The sequence below is a fragment of the Phyllobates terribilis genome, unplaced genomic scaffold, assembly GCF_046119375.1.
Source record: "Phyllobates terribilis strain yellow unplaced genomic scaffold, ASM4611937v1 Scaffold_1__5_contigs__length_1240528914, whole genome shotgun sequence".
In the NCBI taxonomy this organism is placed as follows: Eukaryota; Metazoa; Chordata; class Amphibia; order Anura; family Dendrobatidae; genus Phyllobates; species Phyllobates terribilis.
Genome location: NW_027362761.1, coordinates 451,616,614 through 451,637,337, shown reverse-complemented (window position 1 = coordinate 451,637,337; position 20,724 = coordinate 451,616,614). Strand labels below are relative to the sequence as shown.

At 41.6% G+C, this 20,724-nt stretch overlaps 1 protein-coding gene across 8 annotated transcripts in view; it reads right to left on the bottom strand.

Annotated features, from left to right (window-relative positions):
- MCTP1 (multiple C2 and transmembrane domain containing 1) overlaps positions 1–20,724 on the bottom strand; it is a 1,157,412-nt gene that overhangs the window by 721,085 nt on the left and 415,603 nt on the right. For all 8 annotated transcript variants that reach the window (XM_073678366.1, XM_073678374.1, XM_073678380.1 and 5 more), the window contains exon 4: positions 8,538–8,617. In XM_073678366.1, coding sequence (XP_073534467.1) covers positions 8,538–8,617 — 80 coding nt within the window. The remainder of the gene's footprint in view (positions 1–8,537; positions 8,618–20,724) is intronic.

The window sequence follows — 20,724 nt, the reverse complement described above, 5'->3', positions numbered from 1 at the left end:
GTACGCTGAGCTTTCTGAGTGGATTTTCCCTCTAGACTTGCATTAAATGCGGAAAATCCACAGTTAAAAACGCACGTGCATTTTTAGTGCGTTTCTGTGGTGGAAACACATCAAAAATGCATGTAATCCGCACCTAAGGCTATGTGCCCACGATGCAGAAATGCTCAGAATTATTCCTGAGCGTTTCTGCATCTCCCTGGCAGAAAAAAACTCATGCGGATTGTACATGCGGATTGTACATGCAGATTGTACATGCAGATTGTACATGCGTTTTTCCTGCCAGGGACATGTGGATGTGAAGCGTTCTTCACTTGCATTTCCGCATGTGGGTTGACAAGAGCTTTCCAAGCGATTTTAGCATCACTTGGAAAGTGCTTGTCAACTTGGTCACACTATATAAATCCATGCAAACGGCATAGATTTATATAGTGTGACCCGAGAGAATGTCAAAAAATAAAAAAATAAATATATACTTACCCTCCGATGGCCCGTGCTGTCTTGCTTCACCGTCCTGGCTGCCGGCAGCGGTGGATTGAAGGACCTGCCGACGTCAGCGTCGCGTGACCCGTCACATGACTCTGACGTCAGCGCAGGTCCTTCATTCCATCGCGAAGTGCCGGGAAGCAAGGAGGAGCGCAGCGCGGGCCGCCAGAAGGTAAGTATACATTTATCTTTTATTTTATTCTTTTTTTACAGCTTTTTTAATGGTACCCGGGTCCGGAGGAGAGTCTCCTCTCCTCTACACCCGGGTACCATCCGCACATTAGAACGCGCCAATTACGCAAGTACAGATGCAGTCTTGCGGAATTGGCGCGTTCTAATGCAAGTTAATGGCGGTGAAAACGCAGCACTTCCGCAAAATAATTGGTAGTGCTGCGTTTTTTTCCACAATGATAATCCGCAACGGAAATTTCCACAGCATGTGCACAGCACATGCGGATTATCATTGGGGGACATGGCAGGCCTTCTACCATGCGTTTTTTAAGCGTTTCTGCAGCGTTTTTGCCACTGCGGAAACGCTTAAACGCATCGTGGGCACACAGCCTAAGTGTGTGAAGAAAGTTGTGTGAAGACATAGTGGGAATAACCGAGACATGGTTGGATGAAAGCTATGACTGGGCAGTTAACTTACAGGGTTACAGTCTGTTTAGAAGGGATCGAAGAAATCGGAAAGGGGGTGGAGTCTGTCTATATGTAAAGACGTGTCTAAAGCCTACAATACGGGAGGATGTATGGGAGGGAAATGAGGAGGTCGAGTCCTTATGGGTGGAGATACATGGGGCAAAAAACAATAATAAAATTATCATAGGAGTCTGTTATAAACCACCAAATATAGCAGAAGCCACGGAAAGTCTATTAATGAGACAAATAGATGAAGTAGCAAAAAATAACGAGGTGATTATTATGGGGGACTTCAACTACCCCGATATAGACTGGGAAACCGAAAGCTGTAGATCTCAGAAAGGAAACAGGTTTCTGTCAATTATCAAAGACAATTATTTGTCACAACTTGTGCAGGAACCAACTAGAGGGACGGCCCTTTTAGACTTAATATTAACTTACAGGCCAGACAGAATAACTGAGGCGCAGGTCGGGGGGCACCTGGGAAATGGTGACCACAACATTATACAATGCCACATGTGCTTCAGTAGGGTGCCCAGCAAGGGAGTCACAAAAACACTGAACTTCAGGAGGGCAAAGTTTGATCAGCTAAGAGATGCCCTTCACCTTATAGACTGGGATAGTATCTTTAGTAATAGGAGCACGGATAGAAAATGGGAAATTTTCAAAACAGTCCTACATAGTCACTGTAGAAGGTACATACCTTATGGGAATAAAAGGGCTAGGAATAGGAGGAAGCCAATGTGGCTAAATAAGGAAGTCAAGAGGGCAATGAAAAACAAAAAAAGGGCTTTCGGTAAACTTAAACAAGAAGGCAGCGAGGAAGCGCTAATAACTTATAGGGAAAAAAACAAAATCTGTAAGAAACAAATAAGAATAGCAAAAGAGGAGACAGAGAGACTAATTGCCAAGGAAAGTAAAACGAATCCCAAACTGTTCTTTAACTATATAAACAGTAAAAGGATTAAAACTGATGGAGTTGGCCCATTGAAAAATAACCTGGGTAAAATCATAGAGGGCGATGAGGGTAAAGCCAACCTACTCAATAGCTTCTTCTCCACTGTTTTCACAAAAGAAAACAATTTATCGGAGGAAATGCAAAGTGATAAAGTAAACCCTCCACTAAATATTACCCACCTAACCCAGGAGGAAGTTCAGAAACGCCTAAATAATATCACAATAGACAAGTCACCAGGCCCAGATGGCATACACCCCCGGGTACTAAAAGAATTAAGTAATGTGATAGACAGACCGCTGTATCTTATATTCAAGCACTCTTTATGGACAGGGACTGCCCCACTAGACTGGCGCCAAGCAAATGTGGTACCAATATTCAAAAAGGGGTCTAAAAGTGACCCTGGGAACTATAGACCAGTCAGCTTAACGTCTGTTGTGGGTAAATTGTTTGAAGGATTTCTTAGAGATGCTATTGTAGAATATCTTAATGATAATAACTGTCTAACTCCATATCAACATGGATTCATGAGAGATCGCTCCTGCCAAACAAACCTGATTGCCTTCTACGAGGAGGTGAGCTCACAGCTGGACCGGGGAGAGTCAGTGGATGTTGTATACCTTGACTTCTCCAAAGCGTTTGATACCGTGCCACACAAAAGGTTGGTATATAAAATGAGAATGCCTGGTCTGGGGGATAATGTGTGCAAGTGGGTAAATAGCTGGCTGAGTGATAGAAAGCAGAGGGTGGTTATCAATGGAGTAAGCTCAGGGTGTGTCAGGGTTACTAGCGGGGTGCCTCAAGGGTCTGTCTTGGGCCCTATATTATTTAATATATTTATTAATGATCTAGTGGAAGGGTTGCATAGTAAAATAGCAATATTTACAGATGATACTAAACTTTGTAAAGTAGTTAACACAGATGAGGATAGGGCACAGCTACAGGAGAATTTAGATAAATTGGGGAGTTGGGCCAAAAAATGGCAAATGGGGTTCAATGCCGATAAATGTAAGGTCATGCACATGGGAAAGAAAAACAGCAGTCACCCATACATATTAAATGGGAAAACGTTGGGGAAATCTGACATGGAGAAGGACCTGGGCGTCTTGGTTAATAGCAAATTAAATTGGAGTGCCCAGTGTCAGGCAGCAGCTGCGAAGGCAAATAGAGTCATGGCATGCATCAGAAGAGGAATAGGGGCATATGATGAGAACATTGTTCTTCCTCTGTATAAAGCACTGGTAAGGCCGCACTTAGAATATTGTGCACAGTTCTGGGCTCCGGTGCTCAGGAAAGACATATTGGAGCTAGAGAGGGTACAAAGGAGGGCGACTAAGGTAATAAAGGGAATGGAGGGACTAGAATACCCAGAGAGGTTGTCAAAATTAGGCCTATTTACGTTGGAAAAGAGAAGGCTTAGGGGAGACCTCATAAACATGTATAAATACATCAGGGGGCAGTACAGAGATCTCTCCCATGACCTGTTTATACCAAGGATGGTGACAAAGACGAGGGGGCACACTATGCGTCTGGAGGAAAGGAGGTTCCTGCACCAGCATAGAAGGGGATTCTTTACGGTAAGAGCCGTGAGACTCTGGAACTCTCTGGGAGAGGAAGTGGTGATGTCCAACTCACTTAATGAGTTCAAGAGAGGCCTGGACGCCTTTCTTGAGAACAATAAAATTACATCTTATGCTTAGTGATAGTTAATTAATCCAGATTGGTGTCGGGAAGTGAATTTTTTCCTCAATGATGTCAATTGACCTATACCGCATGTTTTTTTTTTTTTTGTTTTGCTTTTTTTTGCGTTCCCCTGGATCAACGCTGCGGAATAGCTGCAGTGCACAAGAAATAGGCTGAACTGGATGGACGCTTGTCTTTTTTCGGCCTTATAAACTATGTAACTATAAACTATGTAACTATGTAAGTTTTGTCAAAGTCCAATACCAGGAAGTATCAAAAACAAAGCAGCCTTCTTTACAGAATAACACACCAAAAAGAGACAAAAATGCAGCATCAAAAACATGTTAAAAAAAACGCACACAAAAAAGCAATGAAAAACCTCAAGTAACCTAATTTACATAATACAGTGGGAACGGAAAGTATTCAGACCCCTTTAAATTTTTCACTCTTTGTTTCATTGCAGCCATTTGGTAAATTCTAAAAAGTTCATTTTTTTTCTCATTAACCACTTTACAGCCTGTGCCGTATTTGTACGCACAGGCTGTAACCCCCCGGTTCAGAGAGGGCTCCGGCGCTGAGTCTGCACTGAACCGGGCACATGTCAACTGATTATTACAGCGGACATGTGCCCGCAACAGCCGCGGGTGGAATCGCAATCCACCCGCGGCTGTTAACATGTTAAACGCCACTGTCAATCTCTGACAGCGGCATTTAACATCGCCGCGCAGGAAGCGCGTCACTTACCCTGCCCATCGGTGACCCAGTCACGTGATTGCGGGTCACCGATGGGTGGACATGACAACCCTGGGTCAAGCAGACTCCAGTGGTTGTCATGAGCTGGTCGCTATGAGCGCCACCTAGTGGTCGGCGCTCATAGCACAGGACCATTTCTGCTACATACAGGTGATCTGCTGATCACCTGTATGTGGCAGAGGCGATCAGACAAGTGCTGCTTCTAGTCTCCTATGGAGACTATAGAAGCAAGCAAAAAGTGAAAAAAAAATGTTTTTAAAAAAATTTTAAAAATATAAAAGTTTAAATCACTCTGCACCTTATCTTGACTGAAAAAAAACAGAAATGTAGACATTTTTGCAAATTTATTAAAAAATAAAAACTGAAATATCACATGGTCATAAGTATTCAGACCCTTTGCTCACACACTCATATTTAAGTCACATACTGTCCATTTCCTTGTGATCCTTCTTGAGATGGTTCTACTCCTTCATTGGAGTCCAGCTGTGTTTAATTAAACTGATAGGACTTGATTTGGAAAGTTACACACCTGTCTATATAAGACCTCACAGCTCACAGTGCATGTCAGACCAAATGAGAATCATGAGCTCAAAGGAACTGCCCAAGAAGCTCAGAGACAGAATTGTGGCAAGTCACAGATCTGGCCAAGGTTACAAAAGAATTTCTGCATTACCACCAGAAGTCTTCCTAGACCATGCCGTCCAGCCAAACTGAACAATCGTGGGAGAAGAGCCTTGGTGACAGAGGTAAAGAAGAACCCAAAGATCACTGTGGCTGAGCTCCAGAGATGCAGTAGGGAGATGGGAGAAAGTTCCATAAAGTGAACTCTCACTGCAGCCCTCCACCAGTCAGACCTTTATGGCAGAGTGGCCCGACGGAGGCCTCTCTTCAGTGCAAGACATATGAAAGCTCGCAGAGAGTTTGTTCAAAAACACATAAAGGACTCCCAGACTATGAGAAATAAGATTCTCTGGTCTGATGAGACGAAGATAGAACTTTTTGGTGATAATTCTAAGCGGTATGTGTGGAGAAAACCAGGCACGCTCATCACCTGCCCAATACAATCCCAACAGTGAAACATGGTGGTGACAGCATCATGCTATGGGGGTGTTTTTCAGCTGCAGGGACAGGACGACTGGTTGCAATTGAAGGAAACATGAATGCGGCCAAGTACAGAGATATCCTGGATGAAAATCTCTTCCAGAGTGCTCTGGTCCTCAGACTTGACCGAAGGTTCACCTTCCAACAAGACAATGACCCTAAGCACACAGCTAAAATAACAAAGGAGTGGCTTCAGAACAACTCTGCGACCATTCGTGACTGGCCCAGCCAGAGCCATGACCTAAACCCAATTGAGCATTTCTGGAGAGACCTGAAAATGGCTGTCCACCAACGTTCACCATCCAATCTGACGGAACTGGAGAGGATCTGCAAGGAAGAATGGCAGAGGATCCCCAAATTCAGGTGTGAAAAACTTGATGCATCATTCCCAAGAAGACTTATGGCTGTACTAGCTCAAAAGGGTGCTTCTACTCAATACTGAGCAAAGGGTCTGAATACTTATGACCATGTGATATTTCAGTTTTTCTTTTTTAATAAATTTGCAAAAATTTCTAAATTTTGGGGGTTTTTTTTCAGTCAAGATGGGGTGCAGAGTGTACTTTAATGAGAAAAAAATGAACTTTTTAGAATTTACCAAATGGCTGCAATGAAACAAAGTGTGGAAAAATTTAAAGGGGTCTGAATACTTTCCGTACCCACTGTAGGTGCAGAAAAACTGCAACATCAAAAAGTAAGGTGTTTTCAGAATAATTTACAGGAGGAATAACATTCCATTATATGACCTGTTTCCCCTATTTATCACTAAGTTTCCCCTCTGCAGGCTCTATATCTTAAAGAAGCACTCCTCCCATCAAAGTTTTTTTCCTCTTAATATATTGCAGTCATCGTATTATATAGCACTGTGTACTTACATTTGCTCATTTTACCTTTCTACCCAGCTAATTCTTCTCTTTTCCATTAGGTCTAAGATATCACATGATTTAAAACTGACTAGCTGAATCCTTCTAAGCTCTATGTAGAAACAGGAAGTAAATTTTCCCTGTATGAGTCATGAGTCACTGTAAAAGTCGCTGGCAGAGGGAAAGGAGGGAGCACGCCTACTCAGCGCCGTCCTACTCACTGCGTTCACCGCTCTGCTCCTTCCTGAGTCAAGCCATCTCGCTGAACTGCCTCTTGCAGCATTCCCAGCACTGTTGCAGCATCCCTAGCACTGTTGCATCCTCATGTAGCTGGACAGTCTCCACCTGGCTATAGGGAGGCGTGGTCAGACTCTGCAGGATTTAAACCCGCTGGGTCCTGCAAAGTTTTGCTTCCCTGGCCTCTCAACTGCCATCAGGGACTATATTAGGCAGCTCCTCCCTCCACACTTTCCCTGAACTTAGATTCTGTTGAAGTTAATCTTCAGTTTCCCATCTAGGTGCATTCTTGTTTGACTCTCCTGTTACTGACCCAGCTTGTTTGCCTGTTCTGTCTGATCTCTCCGCTCCTGATGACAGCTTCGTATTTTGATCATTGCTGCCCGCCCCGACCTCGGACTGTCTGACCACGTCTCTATCTTTGTCCTCTGTGCCTCACATTTGTGCCTCTGACTCATTGGTCAGCTGCTGCAGGTCCGGGCATTGCCGTGGAGTGGCACCTAGTGACTACCCTAACGGCCCAAGCCTATCCTCACCATTAGAGGCTCTAGTGAAAACTACATAGTCACTTAGTCACGCCCCTCCAGGGTAAGCACGGCCAGTGGTGCAGTGGGTCCACCCCCACTGCTGTCACACTTCCTGTTTCTACATAGAGCAGAGAAAACAGAAGAATTAGCTGGTAGAAAGGCAAAATGAGCAATTGTAAGCACACAGTGCTATATAATATGATGATTGCAATATATTTAGATGATAAAAAAACTTTGTTGGAAGTGCTTCTTTAAATTGCAATTGACTGGGCTATTGTGTGGAGATTAGCTACTATGATGTCTTCCATACACAGTTTACAGAGACATGAGGGATTCCTGCTTTCTTGTCTCTATGTAGCACGTTATTCAGTTTGAAAAACAAAGGCTTAGGAGTGATCTTATTACAAATATATGAGGGGACAGTAAAGAGGTCTTTTTAATAATCTTTTTACACCTGGGCCTGCAATGGTGACAAAGGGGCATCCTCTATGTCTAGAGGAAAGAAGATTTGATCATTATCACAGACAGCAATTCTTTAAAGCAGTGAGATTATGAAACTGTCTGCCACAATATGTTGTAATGGTTGATTCAATACAAAAGTACAAGCAGGGTCTGTATGCCTTTCTTGATAAACATAATATTTTAGATTATGGGTATTAAGTAGTCTGATTGCTGTATATGGAGTTGGGAAGGAATTTTCCCCTAATATGGAGCTTTTAGTGTCTGCCCAATGGGGGTTTTACCTTCCTCTGGATCAGCATGTTAGGCTATAGGTTGAACTAGACAGACTTATATCTATCTTCAACCTTAAAAACTATGAAGCTATAAAGTTATGTTTAAATTAGGAGTATCATGGAAGACATTATACAGCAGGACTCAGAAGTGTAGCTGTGAAGTCAGCTCAGGACTGAGATAAATAATTACTAGAAAGAAGCAACACTATCCCTCTGGTTCTTGCTCTTACTCACTCTACTACTCTCTCTTCTCCTTTCTACCATTTTAAATGACTTACTGGTATATAGGGAGTTGGATAAGAAACCTCTGTTGACAGGCAGCATTTTATCAGTTTTTCAAAGTGAGGGATCAATTCAGGAGGCAGGGGAAGGAGAAGTAGGTCATAAGTGAAGAAAGAAAAATATTTCTCTGATACGATATACATAAAAGTGTTTTATGCTTGCTTTATTATTAGGGGAGGGTGAAGCTGAAGAGCAGGAGTATAATTATATTTGTTGGACTACACTAAAACCACAGGGAGACATGAGTTTTTTTCACTGAGATATGCAAGTACAGTTCACTTACCTTTGTAGTTCCAGTGTTGTAAGATCAAGAAAAGCAGACCCCATAAAGTCATCTTGAAGTCCAAAGTCATAGTCAAATACCTATAAATATAATAATCAGCAATTGGTTAACAGAGGCTGCAAAAAGGAAGAAGGGATGAAGCATCATTTATCAGATGTTCCAGTAAGCGCTTCAATTCACGAATAATTTTAACAGAAACAACTTTGCAAATATTCCTGATTAAAAATATTTGACAGGGTTTTTTTTGTTAACAGCTTCTGTGCAGACCTACAGTGGTGGCCAAAAGTATTGGCACCCCTGCAATTCTGTCAGATAATACTCAGTTTCTTCCTGAAAATGATTGCAATCACAAATTCTTTGGTATTATTATCTTCATTTAATTTGCTTGCAAGGAAAAAACACAAAAGAGAATGAAGCAAAAATCAAATCATTGATCATTTCACACAAAACTCCAAAAATGGGCCAGACAAAAGTATTGGCACCCTCAGCCTAATACTTGGTTGCACAACCTTTAGCCAAAATAACTGCGAACAACCGCTTCCGGTAACAATCAATGAGTTTCTTACAATGCTCTGCTGGAATTGTAGACCATTCTTCTTTGGCAAACTGCTCCAGGTCCCTGATATTTGAAGGGAGCCTTCTCCAAACTGCCATTTTGAGATCTCTCCACAGGTGTTCTATGGGATTCAGGTCTGGACTCATTGCTGGCCACCTTAGAAGTCTCCAGTGCTTTCTCTCAAACCATTTTATAGTGCTTTTGGAAGTGTGTTTTGGGTCATTGTCCTGCTGGAAGACCCATGACCTCTGAGGGAGACCCAGCTTTCACACACTGGGCCCTACATTGTGCTGCAAAATTTGTTGGTAGTCTTCAGACTTCATAATGCCATGCACACGGTCAAGCAGTCCAGTGCCAGAGGCAGTAAAGCAACCCCAAAACATCAGGGAACCTCCACCATGTTTGACTGTAGGGACCGTGTTCTTTTCTTTGAATGCCTCTTTTTTGTTCCTGTACACTCTATGTTGATGCTTTTTCCCAAAAAGCTGTACTTTTGTCTCATCTGACCAGAGAACATTCTTCCAAAACGTTTTAGGCTTTCTCAGGTAAGTTTTGGCAAACTCCAGCCTGGCTTTTTTATGTCTCGGGGTAAGAAGTGGGGTCTTCCTGGGTATCCTACCATACAGTCCCTTTTCATTCAGACGCCGACGGATAGTACGGGTTGACACTGTTGTGCCCTCGGACTGCAGGGCAGCTTGAACTTGTTTGGATGTTAGTCGAGGTTCTTTATCCACCATCCGCACAATCTTGCGTTGAAATCTCTCGTCAATTTTTCTTTTCTGTCCACATCTAGGGAGGTTAGCCACAGTGCCATGGACTTTAAACTTCTTGATGACACTGCGCACGGAAGACACAGGAACATTCAGGTCTTTGGAGATGGACTTGTAGCCTTGAGATTGCTCATGCTTCCTCACAATTTGGTTTCTCAAGTCCTCAGACAGTTCTTTGGTCTTCTTTCTTTTCTCCATGCTCAATGTGGTACACACAAGGACACAGGACAGAGGTTGAGTCAACTTTAATCCATGGTAACTGGCTGCAAGTGTGATTTAGTTATTGCCAACACCTGTTAGGTGCCACAGGTAAGTTACAGGTGCTGTTAATTACACGAATTAGAGAAGCATCACATGATTTTTCAAACAGTGCCAATACTTTTGTCCACCTCCTTTTTTAGGTTTGGTGTGGAATTATATCCAATTTGGCTTTAGGACAATTCTTTTTGTGTTTTTTCATTGAAGACAAATTAAATGAAGATAATAATACCAAAGAATTTGTGATTGCAATCATTTTCAGGAAGAAACTGAGTATTATCTGACAGAATTGCAGGGGTGCCAATACTTTTGGCCACCACTGTATGTGTCTCCATGGTAACAGACAACAAACAAACCATGTGCAGTCCTGACCTGCTTTCATACTATGATCTAGTAAGTAGAAACAGCACACCAAGTAGTAACAGTATGCAGAAATATTACAGGTCTGTTTATTCACAACAATACAATTAAGATTTCACCTAAAAAGCCTTTTTCAAAGGGAATGTGTCACCGAGTTTTTATCACCTATTCTAAAAGTAGCATAATGAAGAGACAGAGACCGATGTATCACTTACTAGGCCGCTTGCTAGTTTGATAAAATCACATTTTTATCAGCAGAAGATTATGCCTAGAGGACTAGTAAACCTTCTGCATGTAGTCCTCCATATTAATGAGCTCTGTGTAACCCCATCCTCACCACTGATTGGCAACTTTCTGCCTGTGCACAGTTTACACAGAAAGCTACCAATCAGTGATGTGGGCGGGGTTATACAGAGCTCAGCATTCAGAGAACTGCTAGATCTGCAGCAGATATAACAATGATTTTTATCAAAACTGTAGCAAGCAGCCCAGTAATTGATACAGTATTTCTTAAACTCTTTTAATATCATGTTATTTTTTATTACCCATAATTCCTTGTGTATATGTAATTACACAATTCTTGTATAAATTCACTCTATGCTGCACTTGCATAATCTGCTTGCAATTAATGGCCCAATAAAACCCTTTCTATTTCAGTCTGGAGGGCCACATACATTGTTGCTGCATTTTTTGGGTTTTATTTTGCATCAGATGTATTTTAGGACTTGTTCAGACGAGCATATAATCGGCCCATTTGTTGTCCATGTGTGGTCTAAGAGAACTTGAAACCATTAAAGCCAGTGAATATGGCTGATTTACCATACAGACCGATGAAAGACAGCTCCAGCACCTACCCGCAATGGAGACAAGCACACTGAGCTGCACACCGAGCTGCACACCGAGCTGCACACCGAGCCAGTGATAGCCACAAATTACAATTGCATCTGACCTGATTTTCAATAGAGCTGTCTGACGGTGCTTGCTATTTGTGCAGTATTAGTTATGTAGCTTAAATTTTATGACACTATGCTGCTGGGCTACCAGTCGTCTGTAAATGAATATAAGCTATAGACATACAGTACAGACCAAAAGTTTGGACACACCTTCTCATTTAAAGATTTTTCTGTATTTTCATGAGTATGAAAATTATACATTTACACTGAAGGCATCAAAACCATGAATTAACACATGTGGAATTATATACTTAGCAAAAAAGTGTGAAACAACTGAAAATATGTCTTATATTCTAGGTTCTTCAAAGTAGCCACCTTTTGCTTTGATGACAGCTTTGCACACTCTTGGCATTCTCTTGATGAGCTTCAAAAGGTAGTCACCGGAAATGGTCTTCCAACAATCTTGAAGGAGTTCCCAGAGATGCTTAGCACTTGTTGGCCCTTTTGCCTTCACTCTGCGGTCCAGCTCACCCCAAACCATCTCGATTGGGTTCAGGTCTGGTGACTGTGGAGGCCAGGTCATCTGGCGTAGCACCCCATCACTCTCCTTCTTGGTCAAATAGCCCTTACACAGCCTGGAGGTGTGTTTGGGGTCATTGTCCTGTTGAAAAATAAATGATGGTCCAACTAAACGCAAACTGGATGGAATAGCATGCCGCTGCAAGATGCTGTGGTAGCCATGCTGGTTCAGTATGCCTTCAATTTTGAATAAATCCCCAACAGTGTCACCAGCAAAGCACGCCCACACCATCACACCTCCTCCTCCATGCTTCACGATGGGAACCAGGCATGTAGAGTCCATCCGTTCACCTTTTCTGCGTCGCACAAAGACACGGTGGTTGGAACCAAAGATCTCAAATTTGGACTCATCAGACCAAAGCACAGATTTCCACTGGTCTAATGTCCATTCCTTGTGTTCTTTAGCCCAAGCAAGTCTCTTCTGCTTGTTGCCTGTCCTTAGCAGTGGTTTCCTAGCAGCTATTTTACCATTAAGGCCTGCTGCACAAAGTCTCCTCTTAACAGTTGTTGTAGAGATGTGTCTGCTGCTAGAACTCTGTGTGGCATTGACCTGGTCTCTAATCTGAGCTGCTGTTAACCTGCGATTTCTGAAGCTGGTGACTCGGATAAACTTATCCTCAGAAGCAGAGGTGACTCTTGGTCTTCCTTTCCTGGGGCGGTCCTCATGTGAGCCAGTTTCTTTGTATCGCCTGATGGTTTTTGCAACTGCACTTGGGGACACTTTCAAAGTTTGCCCAATTTTTCGGACTGACTGACCTTCATTTCTTAAAGTAATGATGGCCACTTGTTTTTCTTTACTTAGCTGCTTTTTTCTTGCCATAATACAAATTCTAACAGTCTATTCAGTAGGACTATCAGCTGTGTATCCACCTGACTTCTGCACAACACAACTGATGGTCCCAACCCCATTTATAAGGCAAGAAATCCCACTTATTAAACCTGACAGGGCATACCTGTGAAGTGAAAACCATTTCCGGTGACTACCTCTTGAAGTTCATCAAGAGAATGCCAAGAGTGTGCAAAGCAGTCATCAAAGCAAAAGGTGTCTACTTTGAAGAAACTAGAATATAAAACATATTTTCAGTTATTTCACACTTTTTTGTTAAGTATATAATTCCACATGTGTTAATTCATATATTTGATGCCTTCAGTGTGAATGTACAATTTTCAAAGTCATGAAAATACAGAAAAATCTTTAAATGAGAAGGTGTGTCCAAACTTTTGGTCTGTACTGTATATATACCACCAAGAGTCCACACACAGAGGCACACAGACAAAGAGACAGACACACACACGTCCATTCACATCATTGGGCTGTCTGTGTCATACATGACGGGATCTACAGAGAGAGACGCTCTTTGTAATCACTTATACTCTGACCAAGAGATGAGGATTATGAACACAGGACTCCTTTTATTAATTAAGAATAACCTAAAAATGTTTATTAAAATAGGTTTTACAAACTGGACAGTCAGCAAGAAGAACGTTTTCATCTTCTTAAATGTAATTTTTGACAAATAGCTCCTATATACTTCATACCAAACTCTATTTTACTTAAAAAAAGGTCAATTTTGAATTATAATGAACATCATCCTTGTGTTCCAAAATACCTATGACAATGCTTCCTTTCTTGTGTTGTTATGGGGTCACTAGGGTGGTCACTAGCGGAAATATTGACCTTAATGCCTTGTAAGTTCTGCCTGGTAACTGTCTACACATTTAAGAATTAAGGAGGTATCCAGCCCTAATTACATTTTATAGATTTGATTATTTTTTTAGTCTGTTAGTAAACCTATCATGAACATCCGAAGAATGAAGCCTGCAGGGTGCGCTCCTGCTGCTATTATATGGCTATTACAAGGATTTTAACTCCTTTACCCCCGGGCGATTTTCTTTTTTTCTTTTTGTTTTTTCCTCCCCTTCTTCTCAGGACCATAACTTTTTTATTTTTCTGTTCACATAGTTGTATGAGGGCTTATTTTTTGTGGGAAAAGCTGTAAATTTGCAAAAAATAGTGCAATTTCACAATTGCTTTTTATTTACTATATGGCAAAACTGACCTGGCAATAGGATTCCCCAGGTCAGTATGAGTATACAGATACCAATCATGTATAGTTTGTTTGTTTTTTTTAAGAGGTGAAAAAAAATTACAAAATTCGTAAAAAAAAATGTTTGCTTTTGTTGTCATTTTCCAAGACCCGTAATGTTTTAATTTTTTGGGATATGGGACTGTGTGAGGGCTCTTTTTTTGTGCCCTGATCTGATATTTTTACTGATGCCATTTAGGGGCAGATATGATGCTTTAATCTCCTCTTACTGGATTTTATTGCAATGTTGCGGCGATCAAAAAAGCGTAATTCTGGCATTTTGATTTGTTTTCCCCTTACGCTGTTTAATTTACCGTATTTTTCAGACTATAAGACCATAAGACGCACCTAGGTTTTAGAGGAGGAAAATAGAAAAAAAAAGTAAGCAAAAAATGTAGTCATGATGCACTGTTAAGGGGGAAGGGGTCTGCTGCTGACACTGTTATAGGGGTAATGTCCCCCAATTCTGTTAACATTCCCCATCCTGCTATATATGGCCCCTTTCTTCCTGTTATACGTGGCCCTCATCCCCATCCTGATATGCATGGCACCCCCTCATCCCCATCCTGGTATGCATGGCACCTCTCATCCCCATCCTGGTATATATGACACCCTTCATCCCTCATCCTGGTATGTATGGCACCTCTCATCCCCATCCTGGTATGTATGACACCCTTCATCCCTCATCCTGGTATGTATGGCCCCCCTCATCCCCATCCTGGTATGTATGACACCCTTCATCCCTCATCCTGGTATGTATGGCACCCTTCATCCCTCATCCTGGTATGTATGGCACCCTTCATCCGTCTTCTTAGTATGTATGGCCCCCCTTATCAATCCTCCTGGTATGTATGGCACCCCTCATCCCTCATCCTGGTATGTATGGCATACCTCATCCTGGTATGTATGGCACCCCTCTTCCTGTTATGTATGGCCCCCCTCATCCCTCTTCCTGGTATGTATAGCGCCCCTCATTCCCCTTCCTGCTATGTATCGCCCCCTTCATCCCTCATCCTGGTATGCTTGGCACCCCCTGATCCCCATCACGCTGCACACAAAAAAAAGTTTATTTTAATCAGTAGCTCTCGGAATAATAATAGTTTCCACAACTGGACGTGTTTAAATAAAATGTTCCTGTGCTGAGATAATCTTATAAATGTGCCCCTGCTGTGTACTGTGTAATGGCTGTGTCTGACAGCGCAGGAACATGGTCTGATCATACCATAGCTCCTGGGCTGGGGAAAGGAAGACGATTAAGGACACATCAGCATTTTTTTATCTAAAAGAAATCTTTTTTTGTATTTAGTTTTTTGCTTCTTTCCTGGGAGATTTTTCATAATCTTTGCCCAAAGGCACTTTTTTTAGTCTTTTGAGCCATCTCACTGCCCTTTATTGTAAAGTAGGAAGCGTCTTCAGAACAGAAAACTCCTGAAGAATGGACAGGTCACTACTTTTAACCGCTTTACTTCTTTGGAAACATGAAGCAGCTAAAAGACGTCAAAAGACAGTAAGTCATTTTTACATAGAAATGCATACGTTCATGTCTTTGGGGGCTTTGTTGGAACTTTTTCAGTTTGGTTTTTGGAAAGGACCCATCTAAAAAAGACTTTGTGTGCACATATCCAGGAGTCTGTTGTTCTCCTAGATGTAATTTTAGAAACTGCCACTAGAATGCGCTCAAGTCATTATTTGTGGAAAAACTAGTGAAGCACTTGTGAACAAGAACAGGTGACATTGAGCTGTCTTTAGTGTACCACGCAACCCGTTATACACCATAATAACCCTTCTTGTACAGGTTTATAGAAAATCCTTAGTCACCGCAAATAGCAGAGCTGGATTTGCTCGATCAGCATTAATGGAGCATTGCAGTTTCAGTAAATAAATCTTAATCATTGTATAACGAAAATATATACCATTTTTATACTAAATACTTTGTCAATTCCTCATGGCTTTTAAGATTTCTGCCAGCAGTAATTGCTAAGTTCCAATAGACAAAACTTAGTACAGGTCATGTAATCGTCTCTTCAAAGAAAATTAAGGATATTAGTAAATTGAAATCAACTTGTATTTCCTCTATTGCACTGCAAAGAATGACCACTAGGTGGTGCAATGTCACTGTAAAACCTGTTAAATACAGCGGATCACAAATCAGCAGCAGAGAAATACGCAATATTTGAATTGTGTTTTCAAGACTTGATTCATGGACTGTACATTAAGGCCACGGCCCCACTATCAGTATTTGATCAGTATTCGGTCAGTATTTTTTCTCAGGAGTGGGGGCCAAAACCTGATGAGGAACAAGCAGAGAAAAGGTATAATAAAAACAAGTCACCAATTCTGCATTTATCACCCACTCCTGGTTTTGGCTCCCACTCCTGAGAAAAAATACTGACTGAATACTGACCAAATACTGATAGTGGGGCCATGGCCTTAAGCAGATTTCTGTGCATGATCTATAGCGGCCATTCTCAGGTACTGTGGCTCAGCTCCTACTAAAAGGGAATGGCAGCTGAGCTGCAATACCTGAGAACAGCCACTAGACGGTGAACGGAGCTGTGCTGTTCTGACTATGTGCACCGTGCACTTCCTGGGGTCGCAGAACTTAGTATCAGCTGATCAGTGGGGTTTGGGGTGTCTGACTCTCATTGATCTGAAATTGATGACTAAGCATAGATAATTAATATCTCAGTTTTGGACATTCCCTTTAATGTACAGATGCATGGGCAGATAAAGGCCAGAAATATGGATTGAATGTATAAAATGAAAAATGCAGTTCTTCAACATTTATATAGAGCCTGAAAATGGAAATTGGAACATGTGATCTAAGAATTTGTAGACTAGATTTCCTTGAATTGAAGCGGGATGGATTGAGATAATGCAATAAATAATAATCATCCTTCCCTTCGTTTTTTTATGATACAACAATTTTATGTGTTTATGCTACGCTTCATTTTATACTATTTTTTTTTAATCAAGAAAATTTTATTTATTGATAACAGACATTGGAACAGTATAGCAGTTAAGTATGAAGCATGTGTCTTACTATCCAGACTAGGAACATCTTCAACCAATGAATTTTACATATCCCCATGCTCCATTGACAAGGAGCATCTGACTCTCCAGCAGGAGCAGGGGAGTGTGGGAGCGGGGAGAAAGAGTTGTGGCCGTAAATATTGGAGCAGTTCATAGATAAGGAGTGTGAAAGTTTTATTATCCGGAGATTGAGGTCTGGTCCATGGTTGTGATGACCCCACAGGACTGAGGACTACATTCTTTAGTTGATGTAGAATGACATAAATCCATTCATTTCCTGAACTGAGAGTGTCAAAGGTCGTCATAAGTTTGTATTCCCAAATTTTTTTGTCTCTCTGGGATTTGAAGTTACTTTTTAATACCAGTAACTTCATGTCCATGATGCTGTGAAAAGGGATAGAAAAATGTTTTCCATAGGTAGATCTATTCTTTTTTCTTTTATTGTGAGGCAATGAGAATTCATCCTTGTTCTAAGTTTTTGTCCTGTCTCCTCAACATACAGACCCCCAGATGGACATTTCGATGGTACATATAATTAAGAACACCACATTAGGAACGTGTACCAGAAACGGATTGACCGTCCAACATACCTTAAGTGGGACAGTTTTCATCCAAAACACATAAAAAACGTTATTATCTACAGCCAAGCCATCAGATACAATTGGATATGTTCCAACCAGATGGATAGAGACAAACACCTTGGTGGTCTCAGAAAGACCTTTTTGAATCAGGGCTACCATCCAAGAACAATTGAAAACCAGATTGTAAGAGCCACCAGAATATCAAGGAATCATCTCTTACATTACAAAGCTAAACAAGAAAGCAACCGGGTGCCTCTAGTCGTCACCTACAATCCAAACCTGGAGGTGCTAAGGTGGGCTGCATGGAAACTACAACCTTTACTACAAAAAAGATGCCCGATTACAATCCATATTTCCAGCCCCCCCACTTCTGTGTTGTAAGCAGCCCCCAAATCTAAGAAGCATCATTGTCAAAAGTGTAAGGGTTGTTGGACGCCTGCGCATGCTCTGCATCTCTTCTTGATAAAACAGGTACATGTGTAATGCGTAATATGTACATTATGGTGAAATACTGATTGTGCGTGTTAGTATACTGTAACAAGATAATATAGGGAAAGAATAGGGTATAAGTATAGGAATAAAATACATTTAGCTAAGTACAGGGGTTCAGTAGAAGACAGGGGGCACTGTAGTATGAGGAATAGGTAGAAGTTGTAGTTGTTGCGTCCAGGGGTTTTCCCAGTTGGGAGGGGGGTAAAGTTATAAACAGAAGGAGTACTTCCTGGTTTAGTCAGAGGAATATAGTTGAAAGTGTTGGAACATTTAACATGTGCATGAGGGAAACTGAAAGAAGTGGAGAAGTTCAGGGCCATTTGGCTGAAGGTTGACAGTGATACAGTGATACAGAGAGAGAAGAGGCAGATTGGGCCAGGAGCCTGAGAAAGTACTAGAAAGCTAAAGGGTTCAGTGGGATGCTGAACCAGCAGAATAGTGGGTCAGGAAGCATGAAAACTGTATTGGAATAGGAAGGCATTACAGAGTCTGAGGTAACAGAGAATGCAGGTAGAGCTCAGGATGAGCAACAGAACATGTGCTGTACTGTATCTGCTATTGAAACTGTGACTGCTGTATCACAATGTGCTGTGACCAAAACTGAAATGGAAGAGTTAAGTAAAGTTGTTCTGTGGAAAAAACAGCAAGAGTCTGTGCTTGATTGTCTGCCCGCAGCTGAAGTTGGAACTCTGGAGCAGATGGGACTCTCAAGGAAAACTGTGTGTGTTATTCAGTTCACGCAAACTATAAGACAGACTGAACATTATTTATTCTTTGTGGGGAGTCAGGGTGCAGGAGCACAGCATCAGCCCCTCGCCACAACTACCACCCCGTACCCCTCACTGAAGCTCCATGTCCTCTCCACCAGATACAGGAACCTTGCCCTGCAACCAGAAACAGTGTAAAACCTGTTCATTTGTAATGACCATGGACAAGATAAAGATTCCTAGCTCACATTAGAACAAGATCCCAGGTACTTTCAGCTGCATCACATCTAATGTGGTGTACTTAATTATGTGCACCAAATGTCCAGCTGGAGGTCTGTATGTTGGGGACACAGGACAAAAACTTAAAACAAGGATGAATTCTCATCACCACACAATAAAAGAAAAAAGAATAGATCTACCTGTGACAAAACATGTTTGTATCCCTGATCCCAGCATCATGGACATGAAGTTACTGTTATGAAAAGGTAACTTCAAATCCCAGAGAAACAGAAAAGTTTGGGAATACAAACTCATGACAACCTTTGACACTCTTAGTGCAGGAATGAATGTGTCGCATGGATTTATGTTATTTTACATCAACTAAGGAATGTGGTCCTCAGACCTGTGGGGTCACCACAACCATGGACCAGACCTCAATCACAGGACAATAAAACTTTCACACTCCTTATCTATGAACTGCTCCAATATTTACGGCCACAACTCTTTCTCCCCGCTTCCACACTCATAGTTCTGCTTCACATCACTTGTCTCATCTATTGCATTATTCTTGTGCCCTGCTGTGTATAAATATGTGATTCTTCAGATTTTGTGTTATTCTATGCCTGATGAAGAGGCCTGAGTAGTCGCGAAAGCTTGCAATTTGTTACCATCTTTTCAGTTAGCCATTAAAAGGTATTAACCAGTGAGGACTCTCAAATCTTAATATTTTTCTATAACAATACATTTGATGCAGATTACTCAGGCGATGTTGTTTCCACTCCCCATCCCCCTCCAGATGAGGCAGTTCCATCAGGCAAGTATTATTCCATAAAGGGGTATATTTCGAGCACTTCCTCTTTCCCAATAAGTTCTTACATGCCCACATGTTTTATGCATAAGAAATAAGGTACGTAAACCTCTAGAGGTGATCTTGAGCTTATGTGATTCCAAGAGATGCAGTAAATTATCTTCCCCCCTCAAATGTTTCAATACCACTGAACCCGCCTCTTGAAACCTTTCCAAGGCACACCTTCTAAAGTGTTGAAATTGGGACTCTACAGAGTATCACCAAGCGTGTGGACATGCTAAACCTCCTTGATCTTTGGCCAGTGTAATTTCTCAAGTTTTATTTTTGGAATACCTCTTTTCTAGACCAGATCTCTGAAGATATTGTGCATTTTCCTGAACCAGTACTTGGGAATCCAAACCAGGGAGTTATGAAGGGCGTACAGGATGGAGGGCATGACACACATCTGAATAAGATTTGTTCTACCCCAACCCAATTTCTCCCATGCACCAACTTTATTCCTAACTTTGATAACCAGGACACTCAAATTTAAAGGGATATAATCATTAGTCTGTTTTGTAATATGGATACCAAGATATTTACATTTTCCCGCTATTGGAATGTTTAGTGTACTATCCAATACCACCATATCTTTTTCATCCAATTGAGGTAGTGCAAATTTCGACCAATTTATTGTGAGCCCCGAAAAGGTCCCAAACTATCCTATTATCTCTATGGCAGTAGGGAGGGAGGAACTAATGTTATTAATAAACAATAGCAAATCATAAGCGTATAGGGCAATCTTTTCTTCCTCGTTACCATAATTAAAGCCTCCCAGTCTGGGATGTTTTCAAATAAGGCAGGC